Source organism: Carassius gibelio, chromosome A4 (assembly GCF_023724105.1).
Source record: "Carassius gibelio isolate Cgi1373 ecotype wild population from Czech Republic chromosome A4, carGib1.2-hapl.c, whole genome shotgun sequence".
Lineage (NCBI taxonomy): Eukaryota > Metazoa > Chordata > Actinopteri > Cypriniformes > Cyprinidae > Carassius > Carassius gibelio.
Genome location: NC_068374.1, coordinates 13,841,202 through 13,868,328, shown reverse-complemented (window position 1 = coordinate 13,868,328; position 27,127 = coordinate 13,841,202). Strand labels below are relative to the sequence as shown.

Genomic DNA, 27,127 nt, shown 5'->3' with positions numbered 1-27,127 from the left:
GGTGTTGCTACTAGGGATGTGTTGAGACAGCTCCTTCAGCAAGCTTATGCATAAGTAAGCGTGGTAGCCCCTGTGTGACAAGCAAGACTTTGTATAAAATGCTAGGTTCTTGGCCCTAACGATTAAGTTGTCACAGACAGCCATCTAAACATCCCAGGGCCACTCCCGTGTAAATGGTAGAGTTAGTACTTAGTGTTCACCATGATTCTGGCCTGCAATCCCCTCAGCATGGTGGTGTGGGTATACTGTTCCCCGTAGTGCCCCCTAGAGGACACAGTTCAGAGTTTCCTTAAAAGGGAACGTCTCAGGTCACAGATGTAACCATGGTTCCCTGAGTAGGGAATGAGACACTGCATCCTCTAGCTCCCTGCCATGCTTTGGACGCAACCTTCAGACGAAGAAGTGAATGACGTGTTCTCCCGGTGCCTGTTTAAAGTCGTGCCAGTAGTGACGCCAGCCAACAAGTTGGTGTTTATTCAATGTATGCTTCAGACACGGGTCACAACAAGGTGTTCCCCATAGCTGCCCCTAGAGGACGCAGTGTCTCGTTTCCTACTGAGGGAACCATGGTTACATTCGTAACCTGTGGTGTTATACTACAATCAAAAAATAAATGGGCAACTGTTTCATCAACAAGACCACAAAATCAGAGTTTCATCAATATCAAGATATCTAAGTTAAATGAATCGAACCTGTGTGTTGTTCATATCTTTAGTGGTTTTAAACTAGGATTGCTAATGCACCAGCTGCATTAACCCTTGTGCGGTCTTTGGTCAAACAATGAAAAACTGTGTAAATCAGATACATTACATCCATTCACACACACTTTCACTCACAGAAACACACATACATAATTATACATACTCAAATGAATTGGTGCCATGCATAACATATATAGATATAACCATATAGCCAAAATGAGTCGGAAGACTGAAAAAAGAGATTAAAATCAGAACAGACCTAGGATTAAGCTCTGATAAAGCATTCCAGTTAGTTTTTGTTAGATTTTTATAGAATTGTTTGTTTTGTGTAACAAAATGCTTTCTCTGTTCAAGTTAGAATGTAGTAATAATAATGCAAAAATCTACACTTCAAAGCAACAAAAAATATAAACCTTTTTAGAATGCCTTAATATATAATTAAAGGTACTGTAGGTCACTTTTGTAAAAAGATATTTACATATTTACATATTTATTAAACCTGTCATTATGTCCTGACAGTAGAAAATGAGACAGATAATCTGTGAAAAAAATCAAGCTCCTCTGGCTCCTCCCAGTGGTCCTATTGCCATTTGCAGAAAGTAATGCGCTCCCGGTAAAAACCAACCAATCAGAGCTGCGGTCCGTAACTTTGTTTGTGTTCAAAATGTAGAAAAATGAACATAATAAGCGAGTACACCATGAATCCATTTTCCAAACCGTGTTTTTAGCTTGTCCTGAATCGCTAGGGTGCACCTATAATAAGTTTTTATATTCTGACTATTTTAGATTGCTTCGGGGGTACCGCGGCGGAGTAACCCAGTACCTTTGTGATTCTTCATAGACATAAACAGAGAGAAATAGCTCCGGCTACAATGTTCTTCCGCAAGACGCAAGCAGTTCTGTTTATTAACCGCTAGAGCGTCAAAAGTTCCCTACTGCAGCTTTAAATCCACAACCTAATAAAAGTAACCAATTATGCATAAAAACAACTAATTCACAAGCCTCTCTGTAGAGTGCCATACAGGAATCTAGTGGTTACACCATGAAATTAACTTTTTCTTCTTGCTCTCACCAGGAGGTGCTATTTTGTCTTCATTTTAAAAGCCTAGTGTCTATTTTAATGGATTATACAAAATCTTTTTACAAAATTGGTACGATTTTCAATAGCAAATATTTATCAGAATTGTTGCATTAATATGAATTCGGACCATTAAATTATCTCAAAATACAAAAGAAAGAATATGATTGAACAAAAACATATTAGATTGATTTTACTGAGAAAAAGAAAGTTACATTTCAGGTGTCCATGAGTAAAGACCATGAGTGTGGCTCCCAAATGAGGAGTGCACAAGGGTTAACAACAGGGACGTGAACAGCATGAGTATGAGCATGTGCTTGTGTCTGAGCCACCAGTGAGACCACCAAGTAGCAGACCTAAGAGTAGTGCGGAAGAGTCTGATGAAGGTCTCTGCATGCTCATGATTGTATTCATCTGCTCGCTGTGTTGCCTCATCATCAAATTCACAGTTTCATCATGTCTTTTGTTCATGTTTTCTATCACCTTTTTAAAAAGCTTGTCACTTTTCTTTTCTGCTTCCTTATTTTTCCTCTTAAAGTCTTCTATCTCTTTAGTCATCCTGTCAGCCTTCTCCTTAAAGCCCTTCTCCAAAAGAGCAGCCTGCTCCCTCAGTTTACTGTAAATACCACGCTCAGCCTCCTCTCTCTGAAGTATCATCTCCTCATCCATCTTCTTCTTCATTTGCCTCAACCTCTCTTCATTACTCTGTCTCTCTGCTTCCATTTTCTCAACTAATTGTCTCTGTTTCTGATCCTTGGTGTTTATTTCTTGAGCCAGGAGAACAGCCTTCTCTTGTTGCTCTGGGAGAAAAAAAAAACAAAGAAACAATATGAAATATTACACTCTGCTGTGTTTAGCTCCAACCTTAAACAAACACACCTGAACCAGCTCTACAGAACCACTTGAAAGTCATAGGCAGGTTGGGAATATATTATGCAAGATATGTTTACTCTGAATGTAGTTTACACACATACTAAATAAAGTCATAACTTTAACAGCACATTATAAAAAATAGATCATGTTCTAAGCTATGTACAGAAAACTACTTGTTGAGTCTACTTAAACCTTGTTATTCTGCGGCCTTAAAATTAAAATTTACCTTGACAATAAACAATAAAATAACTCGTATTAGGAAAAAAAATAACTTCGATGCTCTGCTGCCTTAAAATTATTATTAACATTAGAGTGAAATAAGCCAAAATTATGAATTCACTAAAGTTGTTGAAAGTATTGCTTCCTAGTTCAGTCAACAAATATTGTAATTCTAACAAGTAAATCCATGTCAAATTTTTATTTTAATTTATGTCGAGTTCACTCTGCAAAGTTTTCAAACTCCTCGGATCACCGTTTTTTCACACTGCCCGACTATCTAGGGTAGCATTCAGCTGTTGCTGTGTTCAAATTGCATAATGGATTGCCTACATGGGGTTTCACATTGCATGACTTCAAAATAGGAAGATTCGCCGACAGCTCTGTCTGGTCCGCAAACTTTCACAACAATACACATTCAAGAAATGATAAGGAAATAACGTGCATTAGACCGGAGTTCTCAAGCGAGACTGGAATTATTAAATAGCCCGCAAATTGTCTGTAAGCTGATTTCCAGCCATAAGGAGAAAAAAGAAAAACAGATTATGCAGAAGGGAGATGCAGGGAACAGGGATTGGGTGTTCTGCAAAGAGAGTTGGAGATAAATCATTTAGCAGTAATTTTTATGCTGATGTTGTGGCTGGTCAAGCAAATGTTTGTGCTTTTTTTATGTATGATATAATTGTTCATATATCTATTAAAACACTGATATTCTGGTTTATTACTCTTCCCCGAACTTCTCTCTGCCCATATCTTAGTCTCTCACTGGCTGCAGGTCATCAGGGATGTAGTTTTCAATCAGTACTCATTTCACATAGCGTGATTGTGAATCGCCATCAGCTCCAGATATTTAGCATGCCAAATATTTAGCAGGCATCAGCGATGTGTCGGTGATTCCCTCAGATCGCGTGTTTGATAATACACACTGCGTGATTGTTGATCGCATGAACAAGCACAGGTCGGTGAGTGAAAAATCATGCAGTGTGACATCAGCATTGAAATCAATTGTTTAAACTTAAGCACATTTGTTTCCCCACGTAAGTATTTCTTTTCAATTAAGACAACTCGTTTCATTCCAGTTTTAATTATTTTATATTGCAAATAATTTGCTATTTATTTTCATATATAGAAATATATCAACTGCAGTGATGCACTACATGTGATGTTGTTCATATGTCTAGGCTAAAAACTGCTTGCTAAAAACTGTTTTTGCGATTAGTGAGCCAATAACTTATTTCAACTAGTATTCATATTTTTTATCCAATTATTGATGAGTTTCGAACAGCTGTACAAGATAAGCAAGATCATTTACATCCAGCCAGTTGTACTCTCGATTTCGTGTTGGGATCCAGATCACCCTGTCGAGTTTGTATTGAGATAACTGCCTGGATGTACATTACCCCGTTCATAACTCCAAAAGCTGAAATTGTATTTTCATAGCTAACACAAAAAATATATTTAATGCTGACCAAGAAAGATGAGGATCATAAAAGGAAATTAATATTGTTTGATTAATATTAATAAACTGTAAAGAGTCCATTCACTGATGTACTGGCTTTCTACACTATTTGGTGATACAGTTGCATTATTATTATGTTCTGTTCTAGGATCTCACCCATGATCTTTCTCTCTTTCTCTGTCAGTTTTTTGTCAGCTTGCAGAATGGCGTTAGAATCCACAGACTTCTGCTTCAGAAACTCTTCTAGTGTGTCTTCCGCCTATGGACAAAACATGTGATATTGTGAAAACTGCTACAACTATTATTATTGATACATGATGATTAATACTACTACTACTACTTTTAATATAAATGAATGATTATTGTGAAGAAAATGCTAATGCTTTCACTACAAACTTCACACACACAAAAAGACTAAAACTTCAACAATTGTAGTGAATAATAATAATAATAATAATAATAATAATAAAACAAAAATAGTGCTAATTACACTTTGGCAGGAGTGTCACAGTTTGGTTTTACATTGAAAACATTTTTCTAGCCTTTTGGACTATCCAAATGAGTTCCATTGATGTTTAACTTTAAAGGGATAATTCAAAAATCTAAATTATGTCATTAATAACTCACCCTCATGTCATTCCAAACCCATAAGACCTCCGTTCTTCTTCAGAACACAGTTTGAGATATTTTAGATTTAGTCCGAGAGCTCTCAGTCCCTCCATTGAAGCTGTGTGTACGGTCTACTCTCCATGTCCAGAAAGGTAAGAAAAACATAATCAAAGTAGTCCATGTGACATCAGAGGGTCAGTTAGAATATTTTGAAGCACCGAAAATACATTTTGGTCCAAAAATAGCAAAAACTACGACTTTATTCATCATTGTCTTCTCTTCTGTGTCTGTTGTGAGAGAGTTCAAATCAAAGCAGTTTGTCATATCCGGTTCGTGAACGAATCATTCGATGTATCCGGATCTTTTTGAACCAGTTCACCAAATCGAACTGAATCGTTTTAAACGGTTCGTGTCTCCAATACGCATTAATCCACAAATGACTTAAGCTGTTAACTTTTTTAATGTGGCTGACATTCCCTGAGTTCAAACAAACCAATATCCCCGAGTAATCAAGATAATGGAGTATTCTCAAGTGGATTAATGCATATTGGAGATCGGTTTAAAACGATTCTGGACACGGAAGAGAAGACAATGCTGAATAAAGTCGTTGTTTTTGCTATTTTGGACCAAAATGTATTTTCGATGCTTCAAAATAATCTAACTGACCCTCTGATGTCACATGGACTACTTTGATGATGTTTTTCTTACCTTTCTGGACATGGACAGTATACCGTTCACACAGCTTCAATGGAGGGACTGAGAGCTCTCGGACTAAATCTAAAATATCTTAAACTGTGTTCTGAAGATAAATGGAGGGTACGACATGAGGGTAAGTTATTAATTACATAATTTTGATTATTGGGTGAACTATCGCTTTAACAGAGTTTGCATTAGTAGAAAGATTAAAGACTCTAGCTTCAATATTTGACCAATGTTTTAATGAAACATTTTGCAGTAAAATTAATTTAGTAATGTATGTCAGGAGTGCAATATAATAAGTCTGTATGCGTAATTTTTGGATTAGTAATTCACAACGTATTCATAGTCAGTCACGTCTGCAGCAGTATATTTGTATTCACATAGATTCACTGACTTATAGTCAAAAGATGCATATACATGGAGATATATAGATATATTAACACGTTCACTTAATATTTCTTCAGACAGAATCATAATTTCTATTCATTTTCCACTGATTTATGCGATCTGATGAAACTTAGCCACTCCCTGTGCTGTCTCTCTGTGTTTACTCTTCCGTGCTCATGCTATGACTCACACAGAAAGGCAATTTGTTGGTGAAGATGTCAATATTATTAGTTATTAGATATGTACAAGGAAGAGCACAGGAAACGCATCACAGGATGATGGGGCGGGACGTGATGCAATTTCTGCTGCTCTTCCTTACATATCTGACCATAACAAAATACAGATAAAAACTTTTACACAAAGAGCAAAGATACGCAATACCCTGCGTTCAGAGTCTTCATCAAGCTAGACAACAACATGTGCAGCACATTCTAAGTCTCTATCCCAGAGAAACAAAAGCGGTCTGACCATAAGTTTCTGGCCCAACGATGCAAAAGACATTTGTAACAAGATTAAGTTCTGACGAGCCAAACTTCATTTCAATGTACTTTTATCTTTGTGTTCCAGATTAACAACCTTCAGCACTGACCTCATGGCCTCTTTACTGGTCGTTTTCTCCCGTCTTCCCACTCTCTAAACTTTTCTACCATATTTCCATGCCCCTTTCTTGAGTCTTTCTCAATTCTGACTCTTTAAAGTGCACTTTTTCAACAAAATGGCTTAGAATGGTGCATAAGTATGGAAATTGAGATGCACATGTCTTGAATAAGGACTCATCAGTATTTAGCAAGAAGGAACCAGGATTCAAACCAGGAAACTATTTAAAGTTGATTTCTCTACTCGTAATACACTGTATTCCACATTCTATAAACACTATGAATATTATAGGAAAACAAGAAAGTCCTCTTATAGATTTAAAAAAAAAACAGGTGTGGTGTTGCAGCAATTTTGTTAAATACTGATACTCACTTTGACTCCCTTGTTGGCTTGAGTTTTGTATTTCTTTACAATTTCTTTGAGATCCTGGGAGAAGAGAACATAACCACCAGCTATGGCATAAAAACCTTTCTTGAGGTTTTCGGTCATTGGTGCAGAGAAGGTTGTCAGGAGATTCTCACATCTTTTCTTTGAAGCCTCCTCATTTTGGTGCAGGTATCCATCAAAGAGTTTATTCATTTCTTCCTGTAGCGTTACACAAAATAGCAGACACAGAAAACTTTTTAATGGCAATTTAATATAATCTAATGGCATCATCAAATGTAGCTCTTGATTCAGAATCAGAGACATGATTAAAGCCAAAACACTGTGTCTCATTCACCAGTAAATTCTTAATTTTCTTTGTAAATTCTTTTCTTAGAGACACCATTGCACATGTGCAGGCTGTGTGAAGAAGCCTGTTGCTACTCTAACCTTTACAATCCATCAATAAAACAATATTAAGACAGCCAGATGTGCAATAATTCTGGGCAATTGTTTGTTCACATGTTTTGTTTTGTTTTGCAGAGCAAACCATCAGCGTACACTTTTGGTAATATAAATACAAGTAGTCCGTGTCCGCACTGTCTGTGTACGCATCCGGATTGCTCAAGCGGATGCATATACAGGCTTAACAAGTTATATTTAACAGCATTACATAATTTAATTACAAAAGGATAGTGCTCTCAAAATTAATGCATTAATGCATGCAATTAATCTTTTCGCTTTAACACGTAAAAAATATTTAATGCAGTTAAATCAGTGGCGGACCTGGGGTTTGGCCACCCCACCTACAAACTGCTGCTTCTGTCTCTTTTATTCTTGACAAGGAATGCATTTATTTAGACACCAAATGTCTTTACGACCACATCAAACACGAGACTTTTCAGCAGAGCAGATCCTCCCTAAACGCAAAGTACCCATGTAGAGTAAGATCCCCGAAAGAGTAGGTACCCAGCTTGCTCTCAAAGATTATTTAATTTTAGTTTCATTTTTGAAACACGGACACATATTGGCTATATAATTTAATTGGTTATTTTTTTAATCGATTGACAGCACTACAAAATAAATGTAACTGTAATCTGTTAAGAGTTTCTGAGAAAAATGTGTAATTAAGCTACAGTTACTTATGAAAATGTTAAAGATTTCAAAAGGGTTACTTTATTAAAAAATCTAGGATATGCTATATAGTATTATTTTGTTGCTTTGCCTGTTTTGATGTGCATGATGGCATTGGAGCACACCACATCTGCTAACCACATCAATGCACATTGCCGTTGATAAGATGACACCATGGTAAGTGATAAAAATGCATTCCAGTGCTTTAAAATTAAATTATTGTAATCTTAATTCAAGTGAAGAAAAGTATTACAAAATATAATCAGTTAAATAAATAACGTAATTGGAATAGTAACACTACTTATTACATTTAAAATAGAGTAACTTGTAATCTGTAACATATTACATTTCCAAAGTATCCTTCCCATCACTGTATATATGTTCTCTTTCTGTCAGTCACGTTGATGTTATGTTGACATTAACATTTGAGGTCTCAACTTGGGAGGCCCAATCACCTCTGAGTAATATAAAAATGGTAAATGAAGATTGGCATTTGCATGCATTCCATGGTGGACATAGTGTTTAATTTAGGAACAGATGTTGATGGCTGCATCAGGGATGGCCTAAAGTCCTCTGACAATGATGACTCTGCTGTGTTCCCCTCGTCTGGGGTGGTTGCTCAATCGGAGTTATACTTGAAGTTAACAGCCATGCTTGCCCGGGAATCAGTGAGAATTGAGCTGGAGATGAACCCACTGTCTTGCTTTGAGCCTTTGTGGCTGGATGATTGGTCGCTGAGGCGGGACAAAGTGCACAGCCACACTCTGCCCCAGTCCATTTATTCCCAGAGGTGCATGAGGAGACCACAATATCCTGGAAGGATCATTTTACTGCCCAAAACAGATCTATGATCTCTTCTATCTTCACTACTCTCGAGTGGTGGAGTGGCCAGAGACTACGTGGAGGTTTCTCGGCTGAAGAGGTTGTCTGCAAAACACCACTACCAGTGGAATCGCCCATGGCTAGCATCCAAGGCCTGTAAGCTGAGAACAGCATTCACTAATAAGGCTTACAGTTCCACTGGACAGGCTGCCCTGCATATACAATGGCCATCCTGTAGGTACATCAGGCCAAAGTACTGAAAGAATTCTGCAAGGGTAGTTCTAAGCCAGGATTGATGCATGTTTTGCACACCGGCTGTGGCCTCTGGGCAACTAATGTCACTGTGTTGGACCCGGGCCAGGCAGTGTCCATCATGGTGGTCCAGGAATGACATCTCCAACTCAACCTGGCCGAGATGAGGGGTACCGTCATGCATCATAAGGCATTCGTTAACCCACTGGAGTCACATAGATTACTTTTTGGATGGAAGGACAGGCTTTTTGGAGCTTCAAAATCTCAGACACTATTCACTGCCATTACAAAGCTGGGAAGATCCATGGGCCAGTTATTCAAAAAGCTTCATCTGGATCAGAATGATCTGGATTTGGAATCAAAGATCAGGATCATGGTTGTCCTTCCTGCCACAACCCTGAACTACCTACTGAATGCTGGGCCCCAGCCAAAATCTTGGATATAAACTTGAATGAGTGAGGCTTGCTTGTCCGGGGAAATGACTTGGCATCTAAATAGAACTCACCAATCTCAATCTTCAAGACCAATATTTTAACTAGAGGGTGGTTGCACACTGTGATGTGGTTAGATGTGTAAATCACACAAAATTATATATTTTGTGATATAAAATACAAATTCTTGAAAAACAATAAATTGCAGTAACACTTTATCTTGATGGTCCCTTTTGAACATTCTGTTGTAAATAAGGACCGTTGCACCTACATGTCTACTAACTTTCAAAAGAGTATTAGTAGACTGTCTAATATCTGCTAACTCTTTCTTGTGATGATCTCCCAGCAGACATTATACTGACTATATATAACTATGCAAGTACATCAACTTATTCTAACACTAATCCTACCAGTCACCTAATAGTCTTCGAACACTCAAGAGTTATTAGACATGTAGGTGCAACGTTACTCATAGATAACAGTATGTGCTAAAGGGACAATCAAAATACGTTATTTACTGGGCATCACCTCTAGACATTTCATGTATGTCCCCTCACTGTCCTTAAAGGAACGCTTCATGAAGGTTTGTGTCGCCATGCTGCTAAGACGTTGGTGTTCTGCACACACATCACTCAGTTCCAGAGGGAAGGAGTCCTTCAGCTTCTCCATTCCACTCTGGTACACCTGAAGGCCCTCCTTCACTGCAGCCTCATTCTCAATCACTGACACAGTCAGCACAGCATTCTCCAGAAATGGTATTTGGCCACTGGAAATTGTTTCTACATATGTCTTCACCAGCTGGCAGAGTACTTCAGGGAAAGAGAAGGGTCAAACACAGGGATATTAATAACATGTTGTTCAGAAAGTGCCATAAACATGGTCATTACTGAATTGGTAGCTCTTTTTTTAACTGGAATTTCTAACATTTAACAATAAAATTATTTATTTATAAGCATAAGATTATAAGCTTACATTGTGTCTCCCTTTTCTCAGTTTAGCGCTATTAGATCACAAATATTTGATTTAGAAACCATAATGTCTCCCTAGGGTTATATTGGCATTATTGTGCAAAGTGCATACAACCTAAAAAAAAAGTTGCTTAGGTATTCAAACCTAAACATGGTTCAACTAACAACTAAAGCAAAAAAACATGGCTCTTATTTCTACTACTGTGTTGAGACATTCACTGAATGAATATTGTCAAAATTATCTTATTCTGTATTAAAGTATTTTTTCTTTATTTATTTATATCTCATATATTTTCTTGAATCACCTCTGCCTGTGACTATGTATCCATCTTTCAGCTTTTTCATTTCACTCTTGTCAAAGATAAACTTGCAGAAACTATCTGTGACCTCAAGGAACTCAGAGGAAAGGTCAGCAGAATCCAAGCTCTCCAGACGAGACACTTTCTCTGAGGTGGTTGGAAATGGGAATGTAAAACAATTCCGGGATGGGAAATAATTTCGGATGCATTCTCTTGCAAGGTTGAACTCTTTAACTGGTCTTGAATTGCCTTTAAAAGATACAAAACAGCTTTTTGTAAAAAGAGATTAGCAAAATACAGCATTGTTGGTAATTTGTCCTTTGCTTCAGGGCAAAATTCCTTGTCAGGAGGTGGTAACCCATGATCCTGGAATACCACCAACACTGCAAATTATGAATATCACCTTTGTCCGATACATCCATTTTAGATCTTGGTATCTCTTCTAATGAGCTGATGACCTAAATCAGCAGTTTTGGGGCTAATTACGTGGTAATTTGTTGAGAATATGTGATGAAAAATAGGTAGGAAAGTTTCAACACCCATAATACACTGTCCAAAGTACTGTTCAAAGCCACTCACAGTTAGTTTGCTTCTATAGGAAAGACTTGACCAAAGTCAAATTGGTAAAACAGGAGTTTTTTGATGGGTTGCCATGAAGATTTTTAGGTGTGTATATGATAAGAAAATAGTTTTTGTCCAATGAAATTGTAACATTTTATGAAGTAAAACTCTGGGGATAATATTCATGTGTTCCTATCCTCATATGGCAGACACTGGAAACAACACAAGCATTATGCTTGCTTCAGTATGTGTAGTAAATAAAAGAAAACAGGCCAAAGATACATGCAGACTTTTTTACTTGAATGCCGCTCTTAAATGTTCTAGTGAGTAGATAAACTTGGGGGAGGATCTAAACAAATAGGGCACCTATCCATTACCGGTTGAAGGCAGGGGCTGTTCCATTGTGACATCACAACTGACCGCATTCCTGAATGGCTTGTTTTGAGACACTGATTCATGTAGAGAATGACACACTTTGTGAATTAATTTTTACCACAATAAAATCACTTGTGTAAAGGCACTGTGGACACATCAATATCTTCAAAAACAAAAAGTTAACATTGCATAATAGGTCCCCCTTTAAAAGCTCAATGTAAATATTACCTGGTTTCAGCTTCAAGGCAAATTCTAAGTATTGGTCATCGGTTACAGATTTGCCTTTGATTTTTTGTTCCAGGGTGAAGTCCCTCACAACCCAGATGAAACTAGGGAAGAATTTAACAAACTCAGTGTCATCTTCATCATCAGATGATTTGACCTTGATATACTCAGTCAACTCTGTTACATATCTGGAGATAAGTTTAGGTTTGAACATTCAGCAAACAGAGAACTTATTAATGCATGGTCATTTAAAGGAACACTGTGGTGTTTTAAAGTGTTTTACAGAAGAATGATTAATTCTTTGATTAATTCCTGGTGAGCTTCATATGTCATGTGTAAGGTGGCCCCTTCCTATTGGTGCAGCCTCACTATTTGGGGTGGGTAACTTGTATAAGTAGTGCCCACTGCACTTAAAGTGCCCCATCATGCTACTGTATTGTTTCCTAATTTGTATCTAGCATGCATCCAAGTAAAATAAATAAATAAAAATCTGATAATATACATTGCAGTATCTAAAACGGGTCTCCATCTCTGCTGCTAGAGAGCTGCTGTCCACCAGATGTTAGCTCCAACCCCAATCAAACACGTCGGAACTGGCTCCTGAAGGAATTCAGGGTAACTTGATAAGTACAGACAAGTGTGTTGGAGCAGGGTTGGAGACCTCTGTTCTTGAGAGATTCACTCAAGGATCTGTTGACTCAAATCACCTTTAAGAAGATTGCGTTAATCTCAATCTCAATCTCAAACAACATAATCCAGGCTTGTTCATCTTAATCAAATTTAAGCAAGATGGTCCAAAAAAGTGGGTACTGTCCCATCTTTAATGATTAAGTGTTTTGCAAACCACCCACCACACACATATAAGGGTGTGTGTGTGTGTGTGTGTGTGTGTGTGTGTGTGTGTGTGTGTGTGTGTGTGTGTGTGCAACAACACAAACCAAACCCTTCCAGGCCTCAGCTACAACTAGTTTTTTGCGGGGCGAGTTAAAGTACACATTGCAGCCAATGAAGAAAAACATAGTTTGTGCAGGAAGTAAAACTGGAACCGAATGACTAATTTCAGGTAGAAATGGTTATTGTTTTTTTTTTTTTTTTTGGAACTATATTTCTCATGGATTTTGATTTTCTTTCCTCTAATTAGTTTTTCTTTTTCTTTGAAACTATGCAGACCTTTAACATTGACATACTACACTGAATGCCTTATCTGAAAAAGCATAATTGGGGAACTATAATTTTAAAGACTGATCATTTGCTGTATCAGAGTGTGCCATACTTGCCAGAATATTTATTAGTCTTTACAACTTGGTCTTACTGCTTTGAATGCATATAAACAATAATTTATGAAACCATGAAATATCAACATTTTTATTATCTAGGAATGGAAGGATACTGCAGTTCCTCAATAGCCTTGTTGTCAATTGTACCTTGGCTGTTAAGCACTAAAGTGCTACTAAGAAGGACAGCCAGACAGAAGATCTTGGTATCATGCTTTGAATCCCCCTGAAACAGAAAGTATACAATCATTTGACAAAGAATGGCATTACATAAACCACTGACAGCATAGTGAAAAAGACTAATTTTCTACTTCTAAGCATATTCTGGAACCATGCACACCCTGATGGCATAATATGTAAAACCTAACACATGACTGTAGTGAAGTCCAGTTTATGAATGAAAAATTCATTTGAACCGGTTCACCAAATCTGACTGGACCTGATTTATGTCCTGAGTCGGCACTGATCCACAAGCCACACAATCTGTGAACTAGTTTTTTTTTTTTTTTTAAATAAGTCCAACACTACAGCTCAAAATCAGTAAATAATTCAAAAACTTAGTGAGGTATGCCATTGCTAACTCTTATTTCCAATTGTCCTACCACAGCATTTCTAATGTCAACAGCACACTGAACTGAGAACCAATACCAAGAACCAGTGAGTTCACTGAGATTTGAAAGATGAAGCTGCATGTAATGGGTTACACTTTTTTAAGATGTATACACTAATAAAGTATGTACAATTGTCACTGTTGGACTTTTTTAAATCTTTTTAATTACCATAGACATTAGGGCCTTAATGTGTGGTGGTATTTACTGTGTGCATGAATATTTGCACTCTGAATTGTAGTGGTTATTCACTGTGTGTGTGTGCATCAAATTTGTAGTGGGTTTTGTTTTTGCTATTATTTAATCTTCCCTACTTTTTTTAGAAACCAGCTCACTGGACAAACCTGGCAACCTCCTTCTTTTTTTAATACTATGCCCATATTTGGACTGCGATTCCTTCCCTGCTAATGTGACTTAATCTGTTTATTAGAACTTGTCACCATGCAACACCTTTCTGCCCATATTTGGGCGATCCTTCCTGTCGTTGAGTTACTTTATTATTGCCCCCTTGCTGCTGATGATTTGAAATTAGCAACTAATAGTTTAACAGCTGGCCATGCCTTGGTGGAAGGAGATAAAAAGAGAAAAGGAGAAGATGCCTTGTGGTGGATCTGCTGCCATTGTGTTCAAAGGACTGTCCCGGTCTGCAAAGGAAGGTCAGGTTCTTAGGGCCATTGTCTATGTGTTGGTGTTCATTGTGGTTGCTTGCTTCTAGCCTCAGCAATATCCATCCTGTGGTTCCAGTGTCTGGTGCTGTACTCAAACCTCTCTCAATGCTCACTAATGTTGCCTGAAGGGCTGTAACTACCTTATTGCATTACAATGTGTGACCTCTGCTATCTTTGTTTGTGCTCTTTTCTAGCCTCTGGCTTATCCATTTTGGGGTTCTGGGCCCAGTGCTGCTGTGAAGACTGCCTTTTTTATGCTGAAATCTCCAATGTTTGATGCCTAGAGTATTGAAAGTTCTCCTGTGGGTCTGATGCCTGCCGTGACCCTCTGGGTGTGTCCACTCAACTGTTGAGGGAGGACCAGTGCTGGGACTTACCTAGAAGCCTCCATTCTCTGAAGCTTGACCTTTTTAAAGGGTTATAGAGACTTTATATTAGAAGAGTTTCCTTTACGTTAGTATTTAGTGCTTACTGGACCATTAATAAAGTATTTCAACCTTTGACTGTCTGTTAGGTTTCTGTGGCTGGGACTGGAGTCAATTTAACGTTGGTCACTAGGTGACACCATTAATTTGCAAACAATTAGTTTAGTTAGTTCATTTTTTTTAAACCATAGTTAACACATTAGTTCTTCACTCATTATCTACATAATTAAACAATTTGTTTAATTAGCTCATTTGTACAGTTAAATTATTTATTAACATCTTAACCATAAATACAGATTAGGTCATGGAAAGCAGGAAATGTCATATTTAATACTTAATTAACATATTGGTTGTTTATTAGTACTTATAAAGCACATAAGTGTTTTTCACAAGTTCAAACAACCGCAGTAAGAATATTTCATCAAGCACGGTGAGTAATGGCTTCGCCTGCTATTGTTATTTGCACCTCCTGCCACATGTACAGTTTATCTATCTCTGTCGCTGATGAGGGATTCACACATGATAAATGCAGGGAAATCGTTAGGCTGACAGAGAAGATTTCAGAATTAGAGACATGCATCCAAACTTTAATTGAGGACATTAAGAATGTTAGGGCTCTAGATCCGGCTTTGGATGCGTCTAGCTCAGGGATTCATGTATATTGTTCGGTTCCGGCAACAAAGCCCCTGCAGCAGGGCAACTGGGTGACGGTGAGGCAGCATAGTCGTGGGTCAAAACACCGCTCTTCTGTTCTGATCAAAACATTAAACAGGTTCTCCCCACTCAGTGATGCACCCACTGAGAAACCTGATGAAAGTGCTCTAGTTATTGGCGATTCTATTGTACGGAACGTGAATATAGAGACACCAGCCACCATAGTCAAATGTTTACCGGGAGCCAGAGCGCCTGACATCTTGGCAAATTTAAAAGTGCTGGCTAATGCTAAACGTAAATACAGTAAGATTGTTATTCATGCCGGCGCTAATGATGTTCGACTTCGCCAGTCGGAGATCACTAAAAAATAACTTTAAAGAGGTGTGTGAACCTGCAAGCACGATGTCAGAAATTGTAATATGCTCTGGTCCCCTCCCTGCTTACCTTGGTGACGAGATGCATAGCAGATTGTCATTACTCAATGGCTGGATGTCTAAGTGGTGCCCACAGAATAACATAGGTTTCATAGACAATTGGACAAGCTTTTGGGGCAGACCTGACCTGTTTAAAAGGGATGGTCTTCATCCCTCCTGGGGTTGCGCCACTCTTCTCTCTAGAAATATGGCAAATAGTCTTAGTATTTATACTCGACTAACTGGGGCCCAGGTCAGGAAGCAGACAGACTGGCTAAACCGACCGTCTGCTAGCTGCCTCCCGTCACAGAGGTCAGCTAATTCTCAGCACATAGAGACTCTTTCACCTAGATATCATACTATAGAGACTGTGTCTGTTCCCCGAACTAGAAAATACAAAAAACGTCCAAACCAAGTTAAGATTAACAATTTAATTGAGGTTCAAGAAATAAAAAACAGAAGCAATATGGATAAACAAATGATAAAGCTTGGCTTATTGAATATCAGATCCCTTTCTACGAAAACACTTTTTGTAAATAATATGATCACTGATCATAATATAGATGTACTCTGTTTGACAGAAACCTGGCTAAAACCTGATGATTACATTATTTTAAATGAGTCCCCCCCCAAGATAACTGTTGATAAACATGAGCCGCATCTAAAAGGCAAAGGTGGAGGTGTTGCTTCAATTTATAACAACATTTTCAGGATTTCTCAGAGGACAGGCTTCAAGTATAACTCGTTTGAAGTAATGGTGCTTCATTTAACATTATCCAGAGAAACAAATGTTAATGATAAATCCCCTGTTATGTTTGTACTGGCTACTGTATACAGGCCACCAGGGCACCATACAGACTTTATTAAAGAGTTTGGTGATTTTACATCCGAGTTAGTTCTGGCCGCAGATAAAGTTTTAATAGTTGGTGATTTTAATATCCATGTTGATAATGAAAAAGATGCATTGGGATCAGCATTATAGACATTCTGAACTCTATTGGTGTAAGACAACACGTTTCAGGACCTACTCATTGTCAAAATCATACTCTAGATACTGTCACATGGAATAGATGTTGATAGTGTTGAAATTATTCAGCCAAGTGATGATATCTCAGATCAGTATTTAGTTCTGTGCAAACTTCATATAGCCAAAATTGTAAATTCTACTTCTTGTTACAAGTATGGAAGAACCATCACTTCTAACACAAAAGACTGCTTATTAAGTTATCTTCCTGATGTATCCAAATTCCTTAGCATATCCAAAACCCCAGAACAACTTGATGATGTAACAGAAACTATGGACTCTCTCTTTTTTAGCACTTTAAATAAAGTTGCTCCTTTACACTTAAGGAAGGTTAAGGAAAACAGTTTGACACCATGGTATAAAGAGCACACTCACACCCTAAAGAGAGTAGGCCGAAAAATGGAGCGCAGCTGGAGCAAAACAAAACTAGAGGTATTTCGTATTGCTTGGCGGGAAAGTAACATATCCTACAGAAAAGCATTAAAAACTGCTAGATCTGATTACTTTTCTTCTCTTTTAGAAGGAAACTAACATAACCCCAGGTATTTATTCAATACAGTGCCTTAATTAACGAAAAAAAAAGCCTCAACAAGTGTTGACATTTCCTAACACCACAGCAGTAATGACTTTATGAACTACTTTACTTCTAAAATCGATACTATTAGAGGTAAAATTGCAACCATTCAGCCGTCAGCTACAGTATCACATCAGACAGTGCACTATGGACCCCCTGAGGAACAGTTTCACTCATTCTCTACTATAGGAGAGGAAGAATTGTATAAACTTGTTAAATCATCTAAACCTACAACATGTATGTTAGACCCCTATACCATCTAAGCTCCTAAAAGAGGTGCTTCCAGAAGTCATAGATCCTCTTCTGACTATTAGTAATTCCTCATTGTCATTAGAATATGTCCCCAAAACCTTCAAACTGGCTGTTATTAAGTCTCTCATCAAAAAACCACAACTTGACCCCAAAGAACTAGTTAATTATAGACCAATTTCGAATCTCCCTTTTCTGTCCAAGATACTAGAAAAGGTGGTATCCTCACAATTATATTCCTTCTAAGAGAAAATGGTATATATGATGATTTCCAGTCAGGATTTAGACCGTATTATAGTACAGAGACTGCTCACCTTAGAGTTACAAATGATCTGCTCTTATCATCCGATCGTGGGTGTATCTCTCTATTAGTTTAATTGGATCTTAGTGCTGCATTTGACACAATTGACCACAACATTCTTTTGCATAGACTTGAACACTTTGTTGGCATTAGTGGAAGTGCATTAGCATGGTTTAAATCGCACTTATATGACTGCCATCAGTTCATAGCAGTGAATGAAGATGTATCATATCGATCACAAGTGCAGTATGGAGTACCTCAAGGCTCAGTACTAGGGCCACTACTCTTCACGCTTTATATGTTACCCTTGGGAGATATCATCAGGAAACATGGTGTTAGCTTTCACTGTTATGCTGATGATACTCAGCTCTATATTTCTTCGCGGCCCGGTGAAACACACCAATTTGAAAAACTAATGGAATGCATAGTCGATATAAAAAACTGGATGACAAGTAATTTCTTACTGTTAAATTCTGAAAAAACAGAGGTGTTAATTATAGGACCTAAAAACTCCGCTTGTAATAAGTCTAACACTGTCTTGATGGTTGCTCTGTCAATTCTTCGTCAGCAGTTAGGAACCTAGGTGTGCTATTTGATCGCAATCTTTCCTTAGAAAGCCACGTTTCTAGCATTTGTAAAACTGCATTTTGCCATCTCAAAAAATATATCTAAATTACGGCCTATGCTCTCAATGTCAAATGCAGAAATGTTAATCCATGCATTTATGACCTCAAGGTTAGATTATTGTAATGCTTTATTGGGTGGTTGTTCTGCACGCTTCGTAAACAAACTACAGCTAGTCCAAAATGCAGCAGCAAGAGTTCTTACTAGAACCAGGAAGTATGACCATATTAGCCTGGTCCTGTCAACACTGCACTGGCTCCCTATCAAACATCGTATAGATTTTAAAATGTTGCTTATTACTTATAAAGCCCTGAATGGTTTAGCACCTCAGTATTTGAATGAACTCCTTTTACATTATAATCCTCTACGTCTGCTACGTTCTCAAAACTCAGCCAATTTGATAATACCTAGAATATCAAAATCAACTGCGGGCGGCAGATCCTTTTCCTATTTGGCGCCTAAACTCTGGAATAACCTACCTAGCATTGTTCGGGAGGCAGACACACTCTTGCAGTTTAAATCTACATTAAAGACCCATCTCTTTAACCTGGCATACACATAACATATTAATATGCTTTTAATATCCAAATCCGTTAAAGGATTTTTAGGCTGCATTATTTAGGTAAACCGGAACCGGAAACACTTCCCATAACACCCTATGTACTTGCTACATCATTAGAAGAATGGCATCTACGCTAATATTTGTCTATTTCTCTCTTGTTCCGAGGTCACCGTGGATCAGCACTTAGAAAGGACCTCTATTGCCCTGAAAGACAGTGGAGACCAGGACAACTAGAGCCCCAGATACAGATCCCCTGTAAAGACCTTGTCTCAGAAGACCACCAGGACAAGACCACAGAAAACAGATGATTGCTGCAGCCTGGAATTGAACTACTGGTTTCGTCTGGTCAGAGGAGAACTGGTCCCCCAACTGAGCCTGGTTTCTCCCAAGGATTTTTCTCCATTCTGTCACAGATGGAGTTTTTGGTTCCTTGCCGCTGTCACCTCTGGCTTGCTTAGTTGGGGTCACTTCATCTACAGTGATATCGTTGACTTGATTGCAAATAAATGCACAGACACTATTTAACTGAACAGAGATGACATAACTGAATTCAATGATGAACTGCCTTTAACTATCATTTAGCATTATTGACACACTGTTTTCCTAATGAATGTTGTTCAGTTGCTTGGACGCAATGTATTTTGTTTAAAGCGCTATATAAATAAAGGTGACGTTGACTTTGACATTCTGCATGACCATATTGTACATCCCTAATCCTACCCAATACTTTAATTTAACAACTACCTTTTAATAATGACCTCACCCATATTAATTCATGAGATTCGTTAAATTTTTTATAAATTTCACAAGGTGGCAAATTCATAGGATATCGTACAAAATTGTATGAGTGAGCTTATATATGAATTCGGACGAATTAACCACCTCGTAAAATGAAAGTGATGTGACGTACAGCCAAGTTTGGTGACCCATACTCCGAATTCATGCTCCCCATTTAACCCATCTTAAGTGTACACACCCAGAGCAGTGGGCATCATTTATGCTGTGGTGCCCGGGTAGCAGTTGGGGGTTCAGTGCCTTGCTCAAGGGCACCTAAGTCATGGTATTGTTGACCCGAGACTCAAACCCACAACCCTATGGTTAGGAGTCAAACTCTCTAACCATTAGGCCATGACTTCCCCACAAATTACATATGAATTGGCAGTGAGATGGTGTTGGCCTAGCCTCCAAAACTTTTCAATAAACTAACTGTTTATTCGGTTAAATATTTTTATATAAGTTATATGTTTGTCAGTTAACAGGCACATATGAAGAATCCTGTTCCTTCTGAATGCAATGATTTTGATTTGAAATTATTCTTCACATTACACCAATATGGGGTGGATTATCATCACCTTGTCCACATCTCCGAGTCCCTCAGTGTCCAGCAGCACCAGAGTGGTCCCTGCTTTAGTGGGGTGGGGTAAACACCACATCCAGATGCCCTTTGTCTTAGATTCAATAGTGCTGCCCAATTCAAATCCTAAAGAAAGAGCAAAGAAACATGGAACACTGAAAACATGCATAGTTCCATTAACCTTCTTTGAAAATTTTAGTGCAGAGTAGTTAATTATTTAGACTACAGCCCTATTCGGACTGGACTAGCTTTCTAAACTACGTTTGAGTTTCGATTCTTACCACCTGACGTCTATGATTTTCATGTACCAATTTGTATGGGACTAACAGCTCCGTGTTTATTACAGAGGTGGGAGGGTCTGATTTGTGAATCTGGGCGTCACAGAGATCACGCGCTCCGTATGTGTGCATTGCATTCATTCAGAATGATTGCCATTAGTATTATTACACAATAAATACTAAATGGCTAGTATAGCAAAACCATGTTAATGTGTGGTTCCTTTAATTTAACTTGTTTTCCTTTTTTTGTGTGTATTAGGCTAAACCTACCGTATGTTTAATTTTCATAAAGGTACATATGTAATTTAAACATCATGTAACTGAGTGAATAAATGAATGTGAGTAATCTTACCTGATGCTGATATAACAATAGACAGTATTAACAGTTTACATGATCTTGCTCTTGATTTTATTATTTTTTGTTATTTTTATTATTATTTCTTTGCCGGTAAGCAAATGTATCAAACATGCGCACGGTAAGAGCATCTACATTAATTCAAGTTGGCCAAAACACACAAGCGTTGTGAAATAAAACATCACCGGCAATCACAGACATTCGCATTCAGACGGGATTAGTTTTCTCAGAGGATCAATGAGTTTGCTGAAAAACAGTAGGTAATTTGCTCTGGAATTATCACAGAGGTTGTGGGAGAAAAACTAACGTAACAGATTCGGACGGAATTAAAATCACCAAGTATGTCTGTGAAACACGTTTCTCTAATGACCCCCTGTAAAAAGTTTGAGGCTGCTGTCTAGATCTGTTTTAATTCTAATCAGTAGTAACTGTCATTCAATTGCTCTTTGAATGTTGCTGCCTGTTTATGTCTAACCTGTTTGTTTCCCTGCGAGGCGGTTCATCAGGTAGGACTTCCCGGTGCGGTAGAGTCCCACCACAGCCACCACCACCACTGGCTGCTCGATCTTCTGCAGGATCTGCAGTGCTGACTCCTTGACACACATCTTCCCATCCACATCATTGTCTATCAAACACACTGGACTCTGCATGGTCACTGGAGTTATAGCTTAAACACACACACACACACACACACACACACACAGTCACAAGTTAATACTGTCGAGATGTTCTCATAACGTAAACATGAGGCCATTTTTACCTCAAAAGTATATCACAGCAATGTTCACACAAACACAAACACAGATCTGATTCAATATATAACATACACTTATTTATAGACACAGATCACTCTTCGAAGCATTCTTTGTTTACATATAAGGTTACAACACAGTACAGAAACTTAGTGAGACCTGAGTGGTATAAGAATGAGCCCTAGTAAATTACTGGAGCTGTCTGTATTTAAAGCTTGCTAAAAGCTTACCTGCTTTCTCTGTGATTTATCTTTAGTACTGAAGTAAACAGTTTTAAAACAGTTCCTTCATGGTAAAGACCACACCCATGAAACCAGTCAGTTTCTTCTTATTGGGTGGCAATGGAATTATACTTTCATTGCCAAAAATTGTTTGTTTTCTTTTTTAACAACCTTCTTATTTCTTATAGTTTCTTATCGAAAATGCCTTTTCTTTCTTAAACTTATGTTCCTTCTGTGAGAACAATCTCAAATATTTATTTTTGTATTCAAGTTTTTGACATATGCATGTATCTATCTTTTGCACTAGATAAACATGTTAACATTTCTTACTGACAGACTGAGACTTTGTGACCCGTGCTGGCAAAATGAGTTGGAATGTGCAAGGTCTTTTGAGCTACAGGCAAAAGAAGTGAAAAATATGAATCTGAGGATTTCACAAAAATGAGTTCATTAAGCCCACTTCTAGTGATCGTTTTCTAAGAAGAGTACATTTTTCTCACCTCTGAACGATCGATACTACTTCTCACCACAAGTTCTTAACACAAGTAGGATATATCATTGCAAATCGCAGCATTCCGGCTTTATAAATATTCATAACAAATTCTGTATGACAAGAGTCTGAACCAGTAAAATATTATTTTCAAAACCATGGTGATGAAAACAAAACGATACACCTGTCTCTTCGACAGCGCGTGATCTCCCTATAAAGTACATTATTGCGAAATTTGTCTTGGCAAGATTCAAACAAACATAATCGGTTATGACTTACATGAATGTTTAGTTAATGGTTGGGGGAAAATCTGATATGTAACATCACAATATGTTTAGATATAATAGGTCACAATATTGATCTGATTTAATGTGAATCAAACAAAAGAAAAGACTAAATAATTTGCTAATCTTGATTAAACAACAGCTTATTTGCATCTTTTTATCTTATTTTTAATAAAAAAAGATCAAATAAAAACAGCTCAGTTGTGATTTATAATACAGTAGATATTATTAAGAAAAGAACTGGAGGAAAATATGCAAGGTTTCTCTTTGATTATGCTTTGGAACCTTCAGACAACTCAAACTTTGACTTTGCTGACTCTACCGACCTCAAACCTCAAACGTCACACCAAAAAAAGCCAACTGAGATGGCTAAAAAGATGGGTCTCGGTCTGCTTTCAAATTATCTCTGGAGCAGTTTAAATGTCATGTGAATGCAACACAGTCCAAATATCCTCAAAACGAACCAAAAACAAGATGTGATGACATGCGATGTTATGTGACAAAATCTGGTGTGTATTCCAGAAAGCACAGTCAACTTCCCGTCAGCTAAACCCTGAACTTTCAGTTGATTAACCCCAAACCTTGCTTAGTCAAGGTATGTGGTTCCAAAAAAGCGTCTGGGATTAAGTTGATTCAACTCAGAGCATAAGACTCAAGACATTCTCAAAAAAGTGAGGAATCACTAAGTCACTATGGAAACGGACACTAAGAAAATGCTGTTTCTTTCTTCTTCCTTTGTCCAATGGTTGTTTACATGTATATCGCCACCTAATTGATGGTATTGCAATCATTGTATATTGTTTGTTAAATGCTAATTATATATTAAGTCATATCAGATATGTATTTAGATTTAGAATTTAGACATTACAGAAAATATAGATCCACGTGTGAGATGATAATATAATATGTAATAAATAAATATAATTTAATAAATTAAATATGACCTTTTCAAAGTATTTTATGAGTTATACAAATAACTGTTAATAAATAACAACAATATTAGAATAATATATTACCTTATTAATTATTTATATTAGTGCTTCATCATTAATATATTGCACAAATATATATTATATATTTCTTATTACAATATTATATAATGTTATGTGTTATCTGTAATGCCCACTGATGTCTCGTCAGTAGATCACAAGTGCACTGAAGTGAATTAAAGCCCCGTTCACACCAAGAACAATAAATACAAAGAAAACTATTAAGCTAACGATATTAGTGTCCACATCAGGGAACGATATTGTTTGTTTATTCTAAGCACACATGTGTCTATAAGTGTTTATAGCAGGATGGATTCTGATTGGCTGTCAATGTTTGTATCATTCATCAGCTGAAAAAAATGATTCATCTTTCTGAAAATGATTCCAACGAGACCATTTCTCTGTGCTTTTATCATTATAGTTGTAGTGTGGACTCTGCTATTCTTTATGATTGACAAAAATTTTTAGAACTATATTTTTATTATTATCTTTATATTTACCGTGCTTGGTGTGAACGGGCCTTTACCCTGGAACATAACTTGCTCTGAAGTTATTATGGGTACTTACATACCCTGAAAGAAAACTCTTATTTTGGAACTGAAAGCTTAGTTTATCCACTCGCTTATCCTCAAACATACCCAGGAATGTGACATAACCTGCTTTTTGGAATGCTGATGATGCATAACAGCTGGTTTATCCGAAACAAAATGAGCAGAGAGCAAACACGGAGCAATGAGGAAGTAAAGTGCCTTTTATGAATTCGTTGCGAGTTCACAGCTGGTAAAAATGAAACCACATGTGCACAGCACACTTATGGGATACTTCACCAAAAAATTTAATTAACCCCATGTTTTTACTCACCCTCAAGCCATCGTAGGTGTATAGGGATTTCTGCTTTCAGAAAGATAAAACCAGAGTTATATTTAAAAAACGTCCTATGGCAGTGAATTCAGTTCTACAATAGTGCATGCATTCTAAAGTGTAGACAAGCCACTGTTCATCATCAGCGTTGGCTTTCTGCAGAACATGAGAGAAGTTGTGCAGCAACATTCCTGAGAAAGACTACATGGGAGATTTTTCTTCTTCCTCATTATCGAGAGTATCACATTTGCTTATTTACTGAGAAATGCCCAACAACCAATGCATTAGACATTCACACACAGTTCAAGTTTTTCTGTCAAATGTACAGATTCCTTGTGATTGTCTTTGAATTTTACTGCTAAGCATGTTACTTCTCCTTATCGTTTCCTATGTTCACTTCCTGTGAAGATTACCTGTGTGCCTTGTGGCTTGTTTGTTGACACGTTAACCCTTGTTAGTTAACCCATTTTTTTTTTTATCATTATGTGACGTTGAATTGTAATAAAGACTGAGCTAAAGTCTATGAAAAGAATCCTGGCATGATTGCCAGGGACATCCAGATATTGGGTAAGAGTGTGGAGGAGGCATGCAACAGCATTCTCTGTTCTGATTCAACTATGGACAGATGCCTGGGAGAATGATGTTCAGTACCAGTTTCTCAAAACATTTTGCTATTATGGAAGAGAGCATTACTGGCCTATTTTGTTTTATTTCCGAAGGATGGGGCTTCTTGGGAACATATAGAATCTGTTTTCCAAAACATGGGGACAGTTGCTGTCTGTAGTGACTCTTTGAGAAGAACAAGAGAGAGTCCAGGGTACAGTTCATGAGCAGCCTTCCAGTGATCCCATCTGGCCTTGCCAGTTTTACACCTCCTGAGTTGCTGGTAAACGTCTTTCACTGTGAAGGGTGTGGAGTTTGAATGCACAGGGGTAAGTAGGCTCCCGAGCAATCTTTCACACTCAGTGGTGTTATTCAGGGTGTCCAACCTGGCATAAAAGTTATTCAGGTCTCTGGTAAACGAGTGGGAGTCAGTAGGTGTAGGAGCCTTGGATTTTGAAGTGGTTCCAGTAAAGCCCCTTTCACACTGCCATTCCGGCAAATACACAGGTAAAGTGTTCCTGCAATTGTTCCCGGGTCGCTAGATTGTGCACTTTCACACTGCCAGAGATGACCCGGTATATGTGCGTGCTTTCACACACAACCCTTGAAGATCCCGTAAGGACACATGACATCAGTGCGTGACGTGTAATGTACGAGTCGAAAACGCTAGACACGTTATACTTTCAATGAAGCAAGCAAACGATCTCTGCGTCAGCGCGGGAAGTGAGGAACTAACTGATCTCTGCTTCATTACAGTTTGCACATATGTTTTCGTCACGAATGTTGATATTCCTTCAAAACAGCCGGTAAAAGAGTCGCCCGTCATCACTTTGACATGGAATTAGATCTGGCTTTTGTTCACACAGCGCTTGTCCCAGGTCGAATCCCGCAATGTTACTAGGTCCCCGACCCGGGTTCAATTCGGTAATCAATTCCGGGATGTGGTTGCTTTCACACAGAAGGCGACCCAGCAATGTTCCGGGAATATTGCGGGTCCGACATGCAGTGTGAAAGGGACTTAAGTGTTCTCACTATCTGAAAGGCCTGTCTGGTGTTAAGTTGTACGTTTGAAGGAGTATTTTTGTTCCAAAAATACCTCTTCCGGTTTGTCACAAGTTTCGGAAAGTTTCTGTGTGACGTTAGATGGAGCGGAATTTCCTTATATGGGTCCTAAGGGCACTTCTCCCGGAAGAGCACGCGCTCCCGTAGAGCAGAGCCAAGACATTCACTGATCAGAGCGAGAGACTGAAATGTCACAAAAGAAGTGTGTTTTTGGTTGCCAGGGCAAGACAACCCTGCACAGATTAAAAAAAAAAAAACTGCATTAAGGGACCAGTGGATGGAGTTTATTTTAACAGAGCATCGACGGAGTTGTGCAACTGTTTTTGTTTGTTCCCCGCATTTCGAAGATGCTTGTTTTACAAACAAGGCCCAGTTTGACGCCGGATTTGCATATCGTTTATTTCTTAAGGATAATGCAGTCCCAACAAAAAAGGGTCACGATCGTGTGTTGGA

General features: G+C 38.0%; 1 protein-coding gene across 1 annotated transcript; it reads right to left on the bottom strand.

Annotated features, from left to right (window-relative positions):
- Positions 1–1,955: 1,955 nt before the first annotated feature.
- LOC127969179 (guanylate-binding protein 1-like) lies at positions 1,956–24,836 on the bottom strand. Its single transcript, XM_052570961.1, has 10 exons — positions 24,720–24,836; positions 21,888–22,079; positions 20,778–20,905; positions 13,440–13,549; positions 12,053–12,237; positions 10,895–11,137; positions 10,150–10,430; positions 6,992–7,204; positions 4,484–4,586; positions 1,956–2,579 (listed from the first exon to the last, which is right to left on the bottom strand). The coding sequence occupies exons 2-10, from the start codon at positions 22,060–22,062 to the stop codon at positions 2,056–2,058; spliced, it is 1,962 nt and encodes a 653-aa protein (XP_052426921.1). The 5' UTR covers positions 22,063–22,079; positions 24,720–24,836; the 3' UTR covers positions 1,956–2,055.
- Between the last annotated feature and the right edge of the window lie 2,291 nt (positions 24,837–27,127).

What these genes read in the sequence shown, in the direction of transcription:
- LOC127969179 (XM_052570961.1), bottom strand. Translation starts at nt 22,062, where the DNA reads ATGCAGAGTCCAGTGTGTTTGATAGACAATGATGTGGATGGGAAGATG. An exon ending in GACTCGGAGATGTGGACAAG is followed by an intron (nt 13,550 to 20,777) that starts GTGATGATAATC and finishes TTTCTGTTTCAG; the next exon opens with GGGGATTCAAAGCATGATAC. An exon ending in TGCCTTGAAGCTGAAACCAG is followed by an intron (nt 11,138 to 12,052) that starts GTAATATTTACA and finishes TATCTTTTAAAG; the next exon opens with GCAATTCAAGACCAGTTAAA.